This window comes from Phacochoerus africanus, chromosome 8, assembly GCF_016906955.1.
Source record: "Phacochoerus africanus isolate WHEZ1 chromosome 8, ROS_Pafr_v1, whole genome shotgun sequence".
Lineage (NCBI taxonomy): Eukaryota > Metazoa > Chordata > Mammalia > Artiodactyla > Suidae > Phacochoerus > Phacochoerus africanus.
The window spans coordinates 56,707,048-56,726,605 of record NC_062551.1 but is presented as its reverse complement, the minus strand read 5'-3'; the positions used below and the strand labels follow the sequence as shown (position 1 = coordinate 56,726,605).

At 49.2% G+C, this 19,558-nt stretch overlaps 2 protein-coding genes across 2 annotated transcripts; one reads left to right on the top strand and one right to left on the bottom strand.

The window, feature by feature from the left end:
• Positions 1 to 724: 724 nt before the first annotated feature.
• Positions 725 to 3,670, top strand: LOC125133247 (vomeronasal type-1 receptor 4-like). Its single transcript, XM_047791365.1, has 2 exons — positions 725 to 792; positions 2,686 to 3,670. The coding sequence occupies exons 1-2, from the start codon at positions 725 to 727 to the stop codon at positions 3,668 to 3,670; spliced, it is 1,053 nt and encodes a 350-aa protein (XP_047647321.1).
• A 6,404-nt stretch (positions 3,671 to 10,074) lies between these two features.
• LOC125132695 (zinc finger protein 665-like) lies at positions 10,075 to 17,754 on the bottom strand. The gene is made up of 3 exons (XM_047790330.1): positions 17,557 to 17,754; positions 15,168 to 15,294; positions 10,075 to 11,774 (listed from the first exon to the last, which is right to left on the bottom strand). Exons 1-3 carry the CDS (start codon positions 17,626 to 17,628, stop codon positions 10,339 to 10,341), a joined length of 1,635 nt encoding a protein of 544 aa, XP_047646286.1. The 5' UTR covers positions 17,629 to 17,754; the 3' UTR covers positions 10,075 to 10,338.
• Between the last annotated feature and the right edge of the window lie 1,804 nt (positions 17,755 to 19,558).

Below are 19,558 nucleotides of genomic sequence, written 5' to 3'. Positions count from 1 at the left end.
CTGTTTTTGTTTTGTTTTGTTTTTTGGCCAAGCCCTTGGCAGGCAGAGGCTCAGGGGCCAGGGATCACACCTGCACCACAGCAGTGACCCACAGGAGTGACAATACCAGGTCCTTCACCTGCTGAGCCACCAGGGAACTCCTATTGTACCTGTTTAAAAGGGATGCAGTAGTTTTCTCTCCACTAGCATTAATAAGCCGCGCCAGCCTGAGCTCTGATTGTGCGGATACTGTCATCCTTCCTGAAACGAGGTAAAGAGCAGGGTGGGAGCAGGCCTCGCTGGGCTGCTGAGGACTCGGGCTTGGTGGGCCTGCAGCTGGTAGGTTTGTCTGAAAGGGAGGGAGAGTGTGTAGAGTGTCCCCCGCCCGCTGTCTTCTGTCCCCGCCCCTCCAGGCGCTCTTCCCTCTCCTCCCCTTTCCCCGTGCCTTCCCTCCCCTCCGCTTCCTCCCCTTTCCCCTCCTATCACCCTCCACTGCCCCGACCACCCCTCCTCCTCTCCATTCAGTCCATTCAGGGTGGCTCTGCCTCCACCTCGAGGCTGCTGCCCTTCCCCGCCTCCCCACCCCCACCCCCGGCCCTGTCCTCTCCGCTCCGGGATCCTGCCGCCGCCGCCGCCGCCCTGTGCTTTCCCCAACCTGGACCAGCTCCTCCTGTGCTGACTCTTGTTTTCTCCTGAGCGACCCACCAGGGCGTTCAGAGCACCTCACCGGCACCACTGGGCGCAAATGCTCTTGGTTGTTCTGCCCGAACCCCCCACCCCCAACGTCCCCCTTGCTTTCCGGGAGCACTATGGGTCAGTGCCGTGTCCAGAGTGACATTTCGAGAGGAAGGGGGAGCCTCAGTTCAGCTCCTTGGTGTCCCTTCTTCAGTTTGATACTCATAGACCTGCGTGCCGTGCCTTCAGGCTCCTCGCCTGCTCTTGAGGGGAGGCCACAGAGCTTTGCTCTCTGGGTTTGCTCAGGACCCATCTAAGCACCTTCTCTGGGACAGAAAGATAAAGGCAGTCGCACGTGGGTTTTTCCCCCCTTTACCATGAGGGCACGTGGAAGACATCAGCAAGGATTCACCATGCATTTAGCCGTCTTCCTTGGGGATTTTTGTTCTGAAATTTGGAACAATGAAAGAAGAAATCACACTTACCTCCCTCCACACCTAATTCGAAAAGAATTAGGCCACGGCTGTTTGAGAAAAAGAATTACCACGATTGTGGGCTGTAGATGCAAATGATCTGGGACTTGACAGCTTGCAACTTCAGGCCCACGTGAGCGACGTTCCCAGGCCAGGGATGGAACCCACGCCACAGCAGTGACAATGCCAGATCCTTAACCTGCTGAGCCACCAGGGAACTCCAAGTGTATCTTGTGATATTTCTGTGTTAAAAAGAAATGTCCAAATATCAACCCTAAACTTGCATCGAATCTATTTAAACTTACTCAAGGCACTTGTTTCCATGCTTTCTGGATATTATTTTGAATATTTGTATTTAAGTCTATTTCAATAATTAGTACGTTATTCCTCATAGAGTTTCATTCAATCCTCCTTATTAACCAATTAATATCATAGGTAATCAATAATAATGTACTGTGTTTTTGTCTCATACATGTTTCAAAAACCCTAGATAAGCCCACCACATAGATTTCACGTACAAAGAGGTCAGGAGTGGCTCTGGGACAAGGACAAATGCATCTTCTGTCACCACCATCATATCGAGACATTCTTGCCCCTAAAACTCAATACTTCGTGTGGGACCATCTTTTTCCTTTGCACCACCACCCCCGCGGCAGAGGGAAATTCCCGGGCTAGGTGTCGAACCGGAGCTGCAGCTGCCGGCCTACACCAGACACAGCAACACCAGGTCTGAGCCCCATCCTCAACCATCGCCACGGCTTGTGGCAACACCAGATCCTTAACCCCCGGAGTGAGGCCAGAGATTGAACCCGAATCCTCACGGATACTAGCTGGGTTCTTAAGCCACTGAGCCACAATGGGAACTCCTGGGATAATCTTTCTTAGAGGATTTGATGGTAGTCAGTGCATTGTCATCTTCTTTGCATTTTAAGTATTTATTTGTAGGTAACATCGGCCAATAAAATGTAATCAGACATAATTATAAAATTGCCCTAACCACAATTATTCATGCAGATAAAAACTATTTAGGAGTGGTAAAGGATGGAGTTCCCTGGTGGCTCAGTGGGTTAAGGACCTGGTGTCACTACTGTGACTTAGGTCATTCGATCCCAGGATCGGAAACTTCCTCATGCCCTAGGCATGGCCAAAAAAAAAAAAAAAAAAGGAAGAATGACAAAGGACATCAGTTTAAAAAAAGAAGTGTAAATGTTGAGGACTTGAAGATCAAACCTGACTACCTTTCATCATGTAGCATCCACGCAGCATCGTGGTGGAGAGGCTGGTCTGCTGCTAGAAAGCACAGGTTCCGGATCTGATGCGGCCACCTATGAGGATGCAAGTTGGGATGGTCCCTACAGTCTGTATTTAGGGTCTTCTCACCTGTAAAATGACAACAACAGTACTTATCTCAGAGTTGAAGATTCAGTGTTGTCGCAGAGAAAAATCTTACTATTTATGGAAACACTGGCTAAGGAAAAATGTATCGAGGGGGTATTTCTGAACGAGGAGGGAATTTCAACTGTCATGTCACCAGTAACACAAATCTCTTTTCCTGCAGCACCATCTCAGCCAAACATGCCTCTCAGGATCTGCCTGGAATGGCCTCCAGGGATGTGGCAGTAGGGGTTATCGTCTTATCCCAAACCGTTCTTGGGATCCTAGGGAATTTCTCTTTGCTTTATCACGATGCCATCGTTCACTTCCGGGGATGCAGATTAAAGCCCCCAGATTTGATTCTCAGGCACCTGATTGTTGCCAACACCTTGACACTCCTTTCCAGAGGGATCCCCCACACCTCGGCAGTCTTTGGGAGGAAGCATCTCCCCAGTGACATCGGATGCAAAGTGGTTTTCTATGTCCACAGAGTGGCCAGGGGTATGTCCTTCGGTGCCATGTGTCTCTTAAGCATCTTACAGGCCATCACGATCAGCCCCAGAAGCTTCATATGGACAGATCTTAAAGCAAAAGCTCCCAGGTACACTGGCTTCTCCATCTACCTGTGCTGGACTTTGCACCTTCTTGTAAATACAGTTGTTCTCACATACGTGACGGGTAAATGGAACAGGGTGAATGTCACGAGGGAAAAAGATTTGGGCTACTGCTCTAGCACGCTTTTGGATAAAAGCACATCCACGCTCTTTGCGGTTTTCTTAAGCCCGCCGAGCACTTTGTCTTTCGGACTCATGGTCTTGGCTAGTGGATACATGGTTTTCATCCTGTACAGACACAACCAGCAAGTCCGCCACATGCACCGGACCAGCCATTCAACCAGATCCTCTCCTGAGTGCAGGGCGTCCCAAAAAATCCTTGCCCTGATGAGCACCTTTCTATCCTTCTACTGCCTCACCGCCGTTCTTGTAACTTACCAGGTGACTTGCAGGGACCCCAGCTGGTGGCTGATGAATGTCACAGGGCTTCTGCACTCCTGCTTCCCCGCTCTCAGCCCCTTTCTTCTCATGAGCCCAGACACCTCTGTAGCCAGGCTCTGCTTGGCCTGCTGCAGAAGGACCACCCAAGTCCCTCATCGGGTCAGAAGACCCTGAATGCTCCCTTCCCTCCCCGTTCCCGTCTTTCTCTTTCCTCCCTTCCTCGCCCCCTCTCCCCAGCTCACGGCAGATGGAAATGTCCAGGCCAGGGACTGAAGCCGGGACAGAGCAGTGACAATGCTGGGCCCTTAGCCTCCTGAACCACTGGGGAACTCCTAAATGTGCTATTTCTACCCACAGTATAACGTTATGCATTCGGTTTTTGCCCAATGTTCAGACTCCTAATGAGCAGCCACATCGGAGAGAGTGAGGAGCATGAGAGTCTCTGTCCTCAGAAGTTAAAATATATTGGAAGTTCCTGTTATGGCTCAGTGGAAACAAACCCGACTACTATACATGAGGACGCAGGTTCGCTCCCCAGCCTTGCTCAGTGGGTTAAGGGTCCGCCATTGCTGTGGCTGTGGTGTAGGCCAGCGGGTATAGCTCCAATTCAACCCCTAGCCTGGGAACTTCCATATGCCATGGGTGTTGCCCTAAAAAGACCAAAAAAAAAAAAGGTTAAAATATATTGGGGAAGGAGTTCCCGTTGTTGCTCAGTGGTTAACAAACCCAACTAGTAACCATGAGAATGCAGGTTCAATCCCTGGACTTGCTCAGTGGGTTAAGGATCCAGTATTGCCATGAGCTGTGGTATAGGTTGCAGATGTGGGTCAGATCCTGTGTTGCTGTGGCTATGGTGCAGGACAGCAGCTGCAACTCCGATTTGACCCCATATGCCGTGGGTGTGGCCCTAAAAAAAATATATATATATACACACACACACACACACACATATTTATTTTTGGGAAAGACACTGAGCCAGTTATTAATTAAGCAGGCTGTCCATGTAATTTCTTTTTCATGGGCTGTTTCAACGTAGTACTTCAGAATCTAGGAATTTGTAAAAAGTGTGCCCTGCAATTATTTGGAGATAATACCAAGCTTTCCTGAGTGTGTATATTTCAATCTAATAAATAAAAAAAAATTTTTTTTGTTGTTGTCTTTTTAGGGCCACACCTGGGGCACATGGAGGTTCCCAGGCTGGGGTCGAATCGGAGCTATAGCTGCCAGCCTACACCGCAGCCACAGCAACACCAGATCCGAGCCCCTGTAACCTACACCACAGCTCACGGCAACGCCGGATCCTTAACCCACTGAGCAAGGCCAGGGATCGAACCCGAAACCTCAGGGTTCCTAGGTGTGTTTGTTTCTGCTGTGCCATGATGGGAATTTTCCTAGAGTTCAGGATGCAGTGAAACAGGAGTTTATGGAAAGGAAAAGCCTTTGTCTTCTTGTTTTTCATGACCACACCCACAGCACATGGAAGTTCTCGGCCAGGGACTGAATCCGGGCTGCAGCTGTGGCAACGGTGGATCCTTTAACCCACTGTGCTGGGCTGGGGATTGAACCTGTGCCTCTGCAGTGATCTAAGCTGATGCAATCGGATTCTTAACCCACTGTGCCTCAGCGGGAACTCAAGAGCCTTTTATTTATTTATTTATTTGTTTATTTGCCTTATGAGGGCCATGCCTGCAGCATTTGGAAGTTCCCAGGCTAGGGGTCGAATCAGAGCTGCAGCTGCCAGCCTACGCCAGAGCCACAGCAACGCAGGATCCAAGCCGCGTCTGCGACCTACACCACAGCTCACGGCAACGCCAGATCTTCAACCCACTGACCAAGGCCAGGGATCGAACCCGAAACCTCACAGATACCAGTCAGGTTTGTTACCACTGAGCCCCGACGACAACTCCCAGAGTTTGATTATTCACATAATCTGTGCATCATCTGTGGATCTGGAGGAGGGAATAAGGTGTCAGGCATAGCACGACATTGCAGGTCCTGAGCTGCTGTTTCTTTACCTCAAAACCGAAGAGGAGACCTTGGTATGTGCGTTATTTTTGGTTGGGGAGAGATTGCTGTGTTTTGTTTTGCTTTGCTTTCTGTATTTTCTGACCAAAAAAAAAAAAAAAAAAAAATCAGCTGAATGATGAAGGCATGAAAATAAACAAAGAAGATGTCTTAGGTGGAATCCTCATTGTGGCTCAGAAGCAACGAACCCAACTGGTGTCCATGAAGATGTGGGTTCGATCCCTGGCCCCACTCAGTGGGTTAGGACCTGGCTTTGTGGTGGGTCTCAGATGCAGCTCCAATCCCGCAGTGCTGTGGCTGTGGTGTAGGGGGGCAGCTGCAGCTTGGATTTGACCTCTAGCCTGGGAACCACATATGCTGCAGGTGCGACCCTAAAAAGAAAAAAAGATATCTTGGGATTTAAAAAAAAACAGTATTTTTAAGCTGTGATGAAATACAGGTACGATCTAACATTTTCACTCTTTTTAGGTGTACAGTCAGTGGCGTTAATACACATATTATCATGCGACTAACACCACTGGCTCTAGGATGCTTTTTGAGGCTGTCTGCAATAGACAGTAACTCCCTATTTCTCTCTCCCTCAGCCCCTGGCAACCACCATTCTGCTTTCTGTCTCTATGGAGCTGACCGCTCCAGGTGCCTCACATAAGAGGAGTCGTAACAGTATCTGTCCTGTTGTGACTAGCTTAGTTCACCGAGCATAAAGTCCTCAAAGTCCCTCCATGCTGTAGCACGGGTCAGACTAGCCTTCCTTTTTAAGGCTAAAGAGTATTTTATTATTGACCACATTTTGTTCTCTGTTTGTTTTTTGGGTGTTTTATTTTAGGACCGTACACATCACTCAGGAGAAAACAAGAGTCAGCACAGGAGGAGCTGGTCCAGGTTGGGGAAAGCACAGGGCGGCGGCGGCGGCAGGATCCCGGAGCGGAGAGGACAGGGCCGGGGGTGGGGGTGGGGAGGCGGGGAAGGGCAGCAGCCTCGAGGTGGAGGCAGAGCCACCCTGAATGGACTGAATGGAGAGGAGGAGGGGTGGTCGGGGCAGTGGAGGGTGATAGGAGGGGAAAGGGGAGGAAGCGGAGGGGAGGGAAGGCACGGGGAAAGGGGAGGAGAGGGAAGAGCGCCTGGAGGGGCGGGGACAGAAGACAGCGGGCGGGGACACTCTACACACTCTCCCTCCCTTTCAGACAAACCTACCAGCTGCAGGCCCACCAAGCCCGAGTCCTCAGCAGCCCAGCGAGGCCTGCTCCCACCCTGCTCTTTACCTCGTTTCAGGAAGGATGACAGTATCCGCACAATCAGAGCTCAGGCTGGCGCGGCTTATTAATGCTAGTGGAGAGAAAACTACTGCATCCCTTTTAAACAGGTACAATAGGAGTTCCCTGGTGGCTCAGCAGGTGAAGGACCTGGTATTGTCACTCCTGTGGGTCACTGCTGTGGTGCAGGTGTGATCCCTGGCCCCTGAGCCTCTGCCTGCCAAGGGCTTGGCCAAAAAACAAAACAAAACAAAAACAGGTAATATGCCTGCCCAGTTTAAGAGGGGGAAAGAAGCTATTTATATTGTGGTGTGAGAGGAAAATTAACCAAGAGTTGATCTAACAGAGAAATGGAAAATTTTATTCCATCCACCGAGGATTATAGCCCAGGAGTCAGTCCCTCAGGGAGCACTGAAGAGTAAGGGGGGGAAGTTCCTGTCGTGGTTCAGCCAGTTAACGAACCCAACCAGGATCCATGAGGATGTGGGTTCGATCCCTGACCTCTCTCAGTGGGTTAAGGATCCAGCGTTGCTGGGAGCTGCAGTGCAGGTTGCAGACATGGCTCAGATCCCACATTGCTGTGGCTGTGGTGTAGGCCGCAAGCTGTAGCTCTAATTCGACCCTTAGCCTGGGAACCTCTATATGTCATGGGTGTGGCCCTAAAAAAAAAAAAAAAATTAGGGCTAGAGATCAACAATATATAGAAAGAATTGTACAGCATGACCAAATGGGGTTTATTGGAGGGATAGAAGGCTGTTCTAACGTTTTTAAAAAAACAAGTGTAAATCCCAATAGCAGTAAGTTGCAATAAAAAAAAAAATCACACGATCCTATCAACTGATGTAGAAAAAGCATTTGACAATATTCAACTCTCGATTATAATCTAAACTTTCAGACAACTAAGAATGGAGGGAAAACTTCTTTGATTCAATAAAGAACACTCATGAAACCTTACCTTACAACCAACATTCCTTTTTTTTTGTCTTTTTAGGGCCACACCCACAGCATGTGGAGGTTCCCAGGCTAGGGGTCCAATCGGAGCTGTAGCCGACAGCCTACACCAGAGCCACAACACAGGATCTAAGCCACGTCTACAACCTACACCACAGCTCACGGCAACGCCAGATCCTTAAGCCACTGAGCAAGGGCAGGGACCGAACCCGCAACCTCATGGTTCCTAGTTGGATTCGTTTCTGCTGCGCCAGGACAGGAACTACTAGTGAAGTAACTTATTTGTTTTTTTGTCTTTTGTCCTTTTAGGGCGGCACCCACAGCACATGGAGGTTCCCAGGCTAGGGGTCTAATTGGAGCTGTAGCTGCTGGCCTACGCCAGTGACACGGCAACACTGGATCCGAACCGCGTCTGCAACCTACACCACAGCTCACAGCAACGCCAGACCCTTAACCCGCTGAGCAAGGCCAGGGACCAAACCTGCAACCTCATGGTTCCCAGTCGGATTCGTTAACCACTGCGCCACGACGGGAACTCCAGCGAGGTAACTTCTTAAACAGCATTCTTTCAACAGCTCTGGAGAGGGGTGTGGTGATTTGCTGCTCACTTTGAACCTGCCTACCTGGGCTACACAGCCTTGGTGAACTTCACGTAAAAATGTGGTTTTGACGCACCAACCTTTGTCTTGAAAACGTACCTGACTGTGCCTCCACTTCCAACAGGTGGAACCCTTCTCGCGGCTTTCTGAGACGCTGCTTCCTGGGTTCTAATCTTCAGTTTGGCTTGAATAAAATTCCTTTTTCTTCTTAAGAGTCCACTGACTTTCCGTTGGCAAGCTGCATCAGGAAACTAATGAAGTGATGTATACTGACAAGCCCAAGGAACCTACAAAAATCTCTAGCGTCAGTGAGCTTAGTAAATTCTGAGGAGCTAAGATCAACATTCAAACATCTATTATATTTCTATACGGCAGCAGTTAGCACGTGGAAACTGAAATGAAAAATACAGTAACATCTGTGACTATTCAACAAAGCAGCAGAAATACGTTAAACAAAACACTGACACGGTTTTGAACTAAAAACCATAAAATGCTGGTCGAAGAAACCAAAGATCACACAACCAACCAGAGACCACAGCCGTTTATTGGAAAGCGTGACACAGAAATGACGAGCAATTGAGTCAGGCTTACTGCCCTTTTTACTGATATCTTGTAGACACAAGTGGGATTTTTCTAAAATTCATAAGGAAAGGCAAAGGAACTAGAAAAGCTGGGACACCTGAAGAAGAATAAACTGGTTGGGCTCATTCATTTCCAGACTTCTAATCGGGTAAAAAGTACCGAGACTGTGGTATTTGCGGAGTGAGACATATAGGCCAAGGGAACAGAGAACCTGGAAGGGGCCCTAGACAAGTGCTGCCCACTGAGTTTTGACAAAGGTACCAAGCAAAGTGAGGAAAGAACTTTTAAAATGACACTGGTTCAACTGGTTTTCCCAAAAAAGGGAAAAGAAAAAATGAAATGCCAACAAAACTTCACATCTGTACAAATATTAGCTCAAAATTGAGCACAGCTTTAAATATGAAATGCAAAACTATAGGACTTTAAAACTCTGAGAGATTTAGACAAGAAAAACCAAGGGATAATATCCTCAGGATCTACCTCTATATGTTTGTTCTATCTTTACCTAAGTTTTAACATATTTGGACTTATTTTTTGGCCATATCTGCGGCATGCAGAAGTTCCCAGGCCAGGGATCGAACCCACGCCACAGCAGAGACAACATCGAATCCCTAACCACTAGGACACCAGGGAGCGCCCTGGACTTTTAATTATTCTGCAGTTTCTCAGGTGAAAGGCGGAGACCTTGAGATCTATGACTGCTCTGATGTGGATTCTGGTGTGAAAAGTCACGAAGAAATTTAAAATATTCTTTCCATTTGTAAGCTTTCTATTATGAATTCTTTGGTGACTCCTGAGGGGACAACGTGGCTTGAAAGGCCTTTCCACATTCAGTAAACTTGTCTGGGCTTCTCTCTAGTATAAATACTCTGTCACTGAAGGCTTGAAGGTTTAATAAAAAGCCTTCCCACATTCATTACATTTGGAAGGCTGCTCTCCAGCGGGGACCTTGTGATGTTCTGTAGTTTCCTGGGGGGCTTTTTTGGCTTGTACTTCAGGGCCACACCCGCAGGCATATGGAGGTTCCCAGGCTAGGGGTTGACTTGGAGCTGCAGCCGCCGGCCGACACCACAGCCACAGCAACGTGGGATCCGAGCCACATCTGCGACCTGCACCACAGCTTCCGGCAATGCTGGATCCTTACCCCACGGAGCGAGGCCAAGGATCAAACCCGCATCCTCACGGAGACTAGTTGGATTCGTTTCCACTGCGCCGCGACAAGAACTCCCAATGTAGCTTTGATCTGCGGGTAAAAGCCTTTGTGCGCAGGTTACATTCTTGCGGTCTCACGAGAGAGGCACATCCTGACAGTGAAGACGGCAAGTCCGCAGCCCTCGGGTGTGCACACAACGGGGACCTGGTCTCTCTTCAGTGCGGACTCCGATGACAATTCACGCTGGAAGGCTCTGGCACACTCATTATGCTGGGGAGGTCACTGCCTGCTGTGAATCCTCTGATGACTTGCAAGGCTGGAGTTTTGCGTAAAGAGCTTGCCGCATTCATTGCATTTGTATGGTTTCTCGCCGGTGTGGATTTTCTTGTGTCGGTTGAAGTTGGAGCAGTGGATGAAGGCCTTGCCGCACTGATCGCATCTGTACGGCTTCTCGCCGGTGTGGATTCGGCGGTGACTGGGCAGGCTTGAGCTCTGGCTGAAGACCTTGCCGCATATGTTGCACTTGTAAGGCTTCTCTCGAGTGTGCACGACCTGATGATAAGTGAGACTGGAATACACGCTGAAGGCTTTGCCGCACTCGTGGCACCGGAAGGGCTTCTCCCCAGTGTGATTTCTCCGATGACTCACCAGGCTTGAGTTTTGGGTGAAGACCTTGCCGCACTCGTCGCATTTGTAGGGTTTCTCGCCCGTGTGCATCACCTGGTGGCGGGTGAGATGCGAGCTCTGATTGAAGGCTTTGCCGCATTTACTGCATTTGTACGGTTTCTCTCCAGTGTGGATCCTGCGGTGATTGGTAAGACTCGAGCTCTGACTGAAGACTTTGCCGCAGGCCTTGCATTTGTAAGGTTTCTCACGGGTGTGGACGACCTGATGGTAAATGAGGCTCGAGTACACGCTGAAGGCTTTGCCGCACTCGTGACACGGGTACGGCCTCTCCCCGGTGTGAATCCGCCGATGGCGGACAAGGTGCGAACTGTAACTGAAGGCCTTACCGCAAGCCTCGCACTCGTGCCGTTTCCCTCTTGAATGCGTCACCTGATGCTTCGTGAGGTGTGAGCGCTGGGCAAAGGCTCTGCCACACGCCTCGCACGTGTAAGGCTTCACACCCGCCAGGATCGCCTGGTGGCTGGTGGGCCGGGAGCCGTGGGTCAGGGCCTCGTCGTAGCCATCGCATGTGTAGGCTTTCTCCCCGTGTGCCTTCTGGTCGGCTGTGAGTGCCGGGGAAAGCCAGAAATCCCTGCCATACTCCGGAGGAAGGCTGGCGTGGACCCTAGGAAGCACGCTCTCCAGCACGGAAAACGAGGAGCCGTTGCTGTCTGTCGGCGCAACCTGACCACACTCATAAAACTGCCCCTCGGTCTGGAACACCTGCAGTCCAGCCACGTGCGACCGAAAGCTTAGGCCAAGGCTGCTCGCGACAGGCTTGTTTCCTGCGTGTCTTCTACCACGTGGATCTGTTCTGCCAGGTGGATTTTTCTTAGGGGTCACGGGTGCTCTTTGGTGATTCCTTTTGTCATTTTGCCACTGGCCCTCGGAGTCATGCCTGTCTTGCTGGATTGCCCGGCAGCCGGTGTCTTTGGGGTTGGGGTCCCTGTGCTCGGGTCTCTGCAGTGAGACGGTCGGCATGGTCTCCCCTGCGTGACTCTTCTCTTTCGGGGGTGGCGAGTCTTTGATCACGCATTTGGGAGCGGCATCTACGAGACATAGAGAACCACGCGCTTCCTGTTAATTACCCGCTGCTAAATAAACACTTCATAGCAAAGAACTTCAGATTACACGGAAAGGACGATGGATTGTGAAGAGTGAATAAACGCTGTGAGCGTGATCTTCAATTTGTGGACACGCAAAAAAGGACAGGATTCTCTTATAAAAAAGGGTGACTACATGCAGTTCAAATTAATTTAGGGAAGCCTACTTCACACAATCAACGGCTGAAAAATTTACAGGGTGCAAGTTTTTGTTTTTGTTTGTTTTTGGGGGGCTTTTTGGGGCTACACCCACGGCATATGTAAGTTACCAGGCTAGGGAGTCTAATCCGAGTTACAACTGCCAGCCTACACCACAGCCACAGCAAAGCCAGATCCGAGCCACATCTGCGACCTACACCAGAACGCATGGCAGGGCCAGATCCTTAACTCACTCAGCAAGGTCGGGGATCAAACCTGCATCCTCATGGATGCCAGGTGGATTCGTTAACCGCTGAGCCACGAAGGGAACTCGACAAGGTGCAAACTTAAGTTAGCCCTGAAAGGGGTATTTTTGCACCATGACCCCAAATCACATACCATTTCACAGAAAACATGGCTGTTTCATATTAGAAGGGATAAAAATACTATACCCATTAAGTGCATATTTAATGTGCACCGATAAATGGCTAAGGCACAGCATTCTGCTGGTAAATGAGCCACAACAAATTTAACTAATGAGTAACATAAACGCCCATGGAAAATTGGAAAACCATAACTGCACTGTGGAAATGAAGAAGGATTTAATAAAACAATGTTACAAAAGAGAATTCTCTGAATATCAGTCACGAATGGCCACTCAGAATGGCCAAGCTGCAACATGAGCACGTGGTGGGAGTTACAGTGCAGAACACACACTGAAAAGCTATCATTTAAGTCGTTATGAAAGTAAAGAGAGGAGTTCCCGTCGTGGTTCAGTGGTTAACGAATCCAACTAGGAACCATGAGGTTGTGGGTTCAATCCCTGCCCTTCTCAGTGGGTTAAGGATCCGGTGTTGCCGTGAGCTGTGGTGTAGGTCGCAGACGCAGCTCGGATCCTGCGTTGCTGTGGCTCTGGCGTAGGCCGGTGGCTACAGCTCCAATTAGACCCCTAGCCTGGGAACCTCCATATGCCACAGGAGCGGCCCAAGAAATAGCAAAAAAAAAAAAAGAAAGTAAAGAGAGAGTTCCCATCGTGGATCATTGGTGACAAACCCTACCAGTACCCATGAGGACGAGGGTTTGATCCCTGGCCTTGCTCCGTGGGTTAAGGATCCCGCGTTGCTGTGGCTGTGGTGGAGGCTGGTAGCAACAGCTCTGATTTGATCCCTAGACTGGGAACCTCCATACGCCGTGAGTGCGGCCCTAAAAAAAATACATAATAAAAATAAAAATAAATAAATAAATAAAAACTCGACAGAAGGTTGCCCTATCTTACTACACAGAGGAACTTCTGAGCCTTTACTATAAAACATGGAATATGCTAAGCCTTCCAACAGCACTAACTTGCCCATAGGTCGGACAATGTGTTCTTTTTTTTTTTGAAAATATTCTTTTCCATTATGGTTTATGACAGCATATTGAATATAATTCCTTGTGTTGTAAATAAATTATACTTTAATAAAAACTAAATTAAAAAAATAATGAATACAGTTCCCTGTGCTATACAGTAGGACTTATCTGTTTTATATATAGTAGTTCCTATCTGCCAATCCTAAATTCATTTATCCTTCCTACTGCCTTTTCCCTTTGGTAACCGAAAGTTTTCCTATGTCTATGAGTCTGTTTCTGTTTTGTAAATAAGTTTGTTATCATATTTCAGATTCCACATATAAGTGATATCATATGATATGTATCTTCCTCTTTCAGAGTTATTTCACTGAGTATGACAATCTCTAGAGCCATCTAGACAGCGTGTTTTTTTTTAATTTTTTTGTCTTTATAGGGCCGCACCCGTGGCATGTGGAGGTTCCCAGGCTAGGGGTCTAATCGGAGCTGTAGCCGCTAGCCTATCCCACAGCCACAGCAACACTGGATCCTTAACCCACTGAGAGAGGCCAGGTATCGAACCTGCATCCCCGTGGATACTAGTCAGGTTTGTTAATCACTGAGCCACGAGGGGAACTCCAGTACTGTCCCTTTCTTAATTCTAGGGCATGGGGCAAAAAGGAAGAGATTTAAAAGAGAGGGCATACAACGATGAGGTGAGAAACCAGGATTAGAAACACAGGGCAGAGGAATTCCCATCGTGGCTCAGCAGTAATGAATCCGACCAGTATTCATTAGGACATGGGTTCAATCCCTGGCCCAGCTCAGTGGGTTAAGGATTGGGCATTGCCATGAGCTGTGGTGCAGGTCACAGATGCGGCTCGGATCCCACGTGGCTGTGGCTCCGGCACAGGCCAGCGGCTACAGCTTCGATTCGATCCCTAGCCTGGGAACCTCCATATGCCGTGGGTGTGGCCCTAAAAAAAAGAGAAAAAAGAAAGAGAGAAAGAAACACAGAGTAGAATAATTGCTGCCAGGGGCTACAGGGTATAGAAATGGCGAGGCTGGTAAAAGCGTACAAAACCCCAGTCATAGGATGCATAAGGTCTGAAGAGCTAGTGCCTAACAGGACTGCAGAGGCAGTGCGGAGTAAGAGCTCTAAGGGCTCCTGTCAGTCAGTGAGTAAGTGAGGTCACGTACAGGGTACCTAACCTGCTGGGAACCCTTTCCCAACGCACACGCGCATCACACCATCAAGCTGCACATGGCCTACTTCTTTTTTTTTTCCTTGTCGTTTTAGGGCTGAGCCCACGGCACATGGAGGTTCCCAGGCTAGGGGTAGAATCAGAGCTACAGCTGCCGGCCTTCGCCACAGCCACAGCCACGTCCCATCCGAGCCGTATCTGTGACCTACAGCACAGCTCATGGCAACTCTGGATCCTTACCCCACTGAGCGAGGACGGGGATGGAACCCGCATCCCCACGGATCCTAGTCGGACCCGCTGAGCCATGAAGGGACCTCCTACACCGCCCGCGTCCAAACGCACAGCTCACAGGAGACATGCAGACATCAAGCTCTCTTCCAAGACTCAATCGAAAGCACAGCCATAGAAAAGAAGGAAGCGGCTATTTTAAGCTTTCCGTAAGGTTTTATGTATCCTTAAGCTCTGGCATCACCCGTGAGCATGAAATGGGAAGATTGTGTGAAGAAAGGACAAGTTTCACGTCCAGGAGCTTCATCATGAAGCTTTTCAGGTCTGAGTCCTCAGGGCCTTGAGCTCCGTCAGGCAAGGCAGGGGCTCCCAAGAGGCACACACGGGAAAATGCACAGACACCCAAGCGCAGATCCCAATTTCTAGAGGAAGCGATGCTCACCCACGGAGAGCAGGTTCCTGTAGGTCTCCAGCATCACGTCCCTGTACAAGGCCCTCTGGGCAGGGTCCAGGCAGGCCCACTCCTCCGGAGTAAACTCGATGGCCACGTCCTTGAAGGTCAACTGTGCCTGAAAGGAAAACACATTTAATCAAGGGACCCCGAGGTGAGTTCTTTCCTTCTTTTTGTTTTTGGTTCTTTTTAGGGCCACACCTGTGGCATATGGAAGTCCCTGGTCTAGGGGTTAAATGAGAGCTGCAGCTGCAAGGCCGACACCACAACCACGGCAACACCAGATCTGAGCCACTTCTGTGACCTAGGCCGCAGCTCACAGCAACACTGGATCCTTAACCCACTGAATGAGGCCAGGGATGGAACCTGCACCCTCATGGATACTATGTCAGGTTCTTAACCTGCTGAGCTGCAATGGGAACTCCAAGAGTTCTTATTTTTACACAAAATGAGAAGAGGCAAGAGGTGTAAGGATCGATTCAATTGAAGTGAGTGTTATTATAGATCCACTTAATGTATTTTTTTTCTCTCTTTTTTTTCTTTTTTTGCTGTTTAGGGCTGCACCCAAAGCATATGGAGGTGCCCAGGATAGGGGTCAAACTGGAGCTGCAGCTGTCAGCCTACACCACAGCCACAGCAACTCAGGATCCGAGCCACGTCTGCGACCTACACCACAGCTCATGGCAATGCCGGATCCCTGACCCACTGAGCGAGGCCAGGGATCAAACCCACAACACCTCATGGATACTAGTCAGATTCGTTTCCACTGAGCCACAATGGGAAACTCCTCTACTTAATGTATTTTTGAGCAGGTTATGTGCCCTGAATTTCGACTTATTATACTTCTCTGCACGAGGTTATGAGAGCCTCTGAGTCAGGGTGGAGTCCCCATTTTTGTGGACAATACAAGAAATCTACACACACACACACAAAACACTGACTAGGGATTACCTACATAGAAATGTGAGATATTAGGCTCCATACACCAAGTGACACTCAGTGTCTGGGGAGCTAAAGTGACATCTTTAGAGATGACAATGTCCACAGTGGCTTGAAAGAAACTTCAGAGTCTACAACTGTAACGGCGACAGTAATGTCAGCAAGAGTTTGAACACATCTCATGTGCTAAGCATTACTCAGATGCTCTACATGCATTAATATAAAAATACGATAGAAAATTTAAAAAGATACAGTCCCATCCATCTGACAGAAGAGACAACTGTATCACAGACCTAACTAACCTGCCTTAGGTCTAACTGCTCAATATAGGAGAACATGCATATAAAGCCAAGTGTTTAGGTTCTAGAATTAAACCTAAAGAATTTAAGTTATCTAAGAGCATCCAAAGTACACCGACGGAGGGGTCCCTAAGAAAAGTTAAAACAAGTTCAAGCTTAACCACTTGTAACTGGAGTTCCCGTCCTAGCTCAGTGGAAACGAATCTGACTAGCATCCACGAGGACACAAGTTCAATCCCCGGCCTTGCTCAGCAGGTTAAGGATCCAGCATTGCCATGAGCTGTGGTATACGTCGCAGACGTGGCTCAGATCTGGCGTTGCTGTGGCTGTGGTGTAGGCTGGTGGCTGCAGCTCCAATTCAACCCCAAGCCTGGGAACCTCCATACGCCACTCCACGGGTGCGGCCCTCAAAAAAGACACACAAAAAGTATAACTGCATAAAATGTCATGCACACATGCACACACATACATAAACGTTGCTCTCCCTATTACTCTTTTTATTTTTTTGTCTTTTTAGGGCCGCACCTGCAGCATATGGAAGCCCCCAGGCTAGGAGTCTAATCAGAGCTGCAGCTGCAGGCCTACACCACAGCCACACAGGGTCCAAACCACATGTGCCAACTACAGCGCAGCTCACAGCACTGCCGGATCCTTAACCCACTGAGCGAGGCCAGGGATCGAACACATGTCCTCATGGACACTAATCCAGTTCATTACTGCTGGGCCACAACGGGAACTCCCCATTACTCTTCAACTCATAAATGTGAGCGTAGAAAAAAAAAGTAAGGCAATGAAAACTATTTAAGATATAATTGCAACAACGAAATAACATATGCCATTTAGAAATAATATGTATTTTATAAAAACCATGGGCTGTGTATCCAGGCACTCATGCATACACTTCAATTTAATAGAACAAGAGTTGTCTCTCTCTGACCACCATAAAGTCTCTTCACAAGCTACCGGTCACTGGGTCATGGGGACTTGGAGTCTAAGTGGAGGGGACAGGCCCTGAGAGGAGGCCCTGGGTGACTGGGAATGGACAGTGTCAGGCAGGACACTTCAGACAAGATGAGTGAGTCCAAAGAAGGGCATCCCGGGAAGGACAGACTGAAAAAGCAAGACTGAGAATATGACTTTACCTGAGAGAGCGCCATCTGGGACGCCTTTTCTTTCCTCTTCCTCCTCTTCTGGACTTCTTCCTCAGGCAACATGAGTCTTTAGAGGTTGAGCTTGAAAGGTGCAAAGATGCTGGAGTTCCCTCTGCGGCTCAGCAGAAATGAATCCGACTAGTCTCCATGGGGACATGGGTTAGACCTCTGGCCTTGCTTCGTGGGTTAAGGAGCCAGTGTTGCCGTGAGCTGTGGTGTAGGTCGCAGACGCGGCTCAGATCCTGTGGTGCTGTGGCTGTGGGGTAGGCTGGCGGCTGCAGCTCTGATTCAGCTCTTAGCCTGGGAACCTCCATGTGCTGAGGGTGGGGCCCTAAAAAGACAAAAAAATTAATGAATTTTTTTAAAAAAGACAGTTGCAAAGATGCTGTTAAATGCTCAGGATCATCATGCCCCCTTCCTGTGCCACAACCACACACACAGGGGAGAGGTCACCATGTGGAAGACAGGCTTCTGCTGCCCACGGTCCCAGGAGGGACTCAGGATAGGAGACTCCCATGGAGACCAAGAGGGGAGGGTGCCCACACTCTCTTGAGATCATGCTCCCCTCCTGGTGAGGCCCTCACCCACACTGCAGCCGTGGGCACCTCAGCTGGACCCCACAACCCCCTGCAGGTCACAGACCAGCCCTGCTCCATCCCCCGTGCAGAGCAGAGCCCCCGCCCCCTCAGCCCAGATCCCAGCCCTCAGGATTGGGAGGACCCAGAGCCTTGCTGCTCAAGGATGGATACGGATTGGAATCCCCTGGGGCACTTTTAACATTACTGGGGCCTAGGCTCCACCCAATTATTTGAGGAAAATCTCTAATCAGGAAGCACAAAACATGTATATGCCTCATCCCTTTAATGTGAACCCTGGTTTGAGCCTCAAGGAAGCAAACCCAGGAGTTCCCTTGTGGTACAGCGGGTTAAGTATCTGGCACTGTCACGATAGCCGCCTCAGTCACTGCTATGGCACAGGTTCAGTCCCTGGCCTAGGCACTTCCTCATGCCGTGGGTGCAGCCAGAAAAAGGGGTAACTGATAAGGACCTACTTATAGCATAGGGAACTACAGTCGGTATTTTGTATAATCTACAAGGGAAAAGAATCTGAAAAAGGTTATGTGTATATATCTGTATAACTGAATGATTTTGCCGTACACATGAAACTAACACAACACTGTAAATCAACTATACATCAATTAAAAAAAAAAAAGCTGGGAGTTCCCTTTGTGGCTCAGCGGCTAACAAACCCAACTAGGATCCATGAGGATGCGGGTTCAATCCCTGGCCGCGCTCAGTGGGTTGGGGATTTGGTGTTGCTGTGAGCTGCGATGTACGTAGCAGACACGGCTCAGATCCTGCATTGCTGTGGCTGTGATGTAGGCCAGCAGCTGTAGCTCTGATTAGACCCCTAGCCTGGGAACCTCGATATGCCGCAGGTGCGGCCCTAAAAAGCAAAAAAAAAAAAAGAGAGACAGAAAAAGAATACATGATAACTGAGCCCCTTTGCTGTTCGGCAGAAAGGAACACTGTGTATCAACTACATTAAAAAACAAAAAACAAACAAACATATCCCCCCCCACAACAAATGACCAAAACAATTCCTGAGATGTACAAGTTGCAGATGCACTGGAGGAAGGATGCCCAACCGTCCTGAGATGGAGTGGGGCTGGCATCTTGGAGCCCAAGTGCAGAGTCAGCGACACACCAGGTCACACCTGCAGGCCCTCTGGCCTGGCCTGCATTTGGGAGACTGACGAGCTTCCAGCCCAAGAGAGGGATGAGCTGCCCAGGAGCAGAGGAGGCAGCTCAGGCCAGAAGTCTTCACTCAGAGCACTCTCCTCCCTCTCAAACAGTGGAAGGGGAGTTCTCGCTGCAGCTCAGCAGGTTCAGCACCCCATTAGTTTCCATGAGGATGCAGGTTTGATACCTGGACTTGCTCAGGGGGTTAAGGATCCGGTGTTGCTGTGGCTGTGGTGGAGGCCAGCAGCGGC

What these genes read in the sequence shown, in the direction of transcription:
- LOC125133247 (XM_047791365.1), top strand. Translation starts at nt 725, where the DNA reads ATGCTCTTGGTTGTTCTGCCCGAACCCCCCACCCCCAACGTCCCCCTT. An exon ending in GCTTTCCGGGAGCACTATGG is followed by an intron (nt 793 to 2,685) that starts GTCAGTGCCGTG and finishes CTTTTCCTGCAG; the next exon opens with CACCATCTCAGCCAAACATG.
- LOC125132695 (XM_047790330.1), bottom strand. Translation starts at nt 17,628, where the DNA reads ATGTTGCCTGAGGAAGAAGTCCAGAAGAGGAGGAAGAGGAAAGAAAAG. An exon ending in CCCAGATGGCGCTCTCTCAG is followed by an intron (nt 15,295 to 17,556) that starts GTAAAGTCATAT and finishes TTTTCCTTTCAG; the next exon opens with GCACAGTTGACCTTCAAGGA. An exon ending in CAGGAACCTGCTCTCCGTGG is followed by an intron (nt 11,775 to 15,167) that starts GTGAGCATCGCT and finishes TATGTCTCGTAG; the next exon opens with ATGCCGCTCCCAAATGCGTG.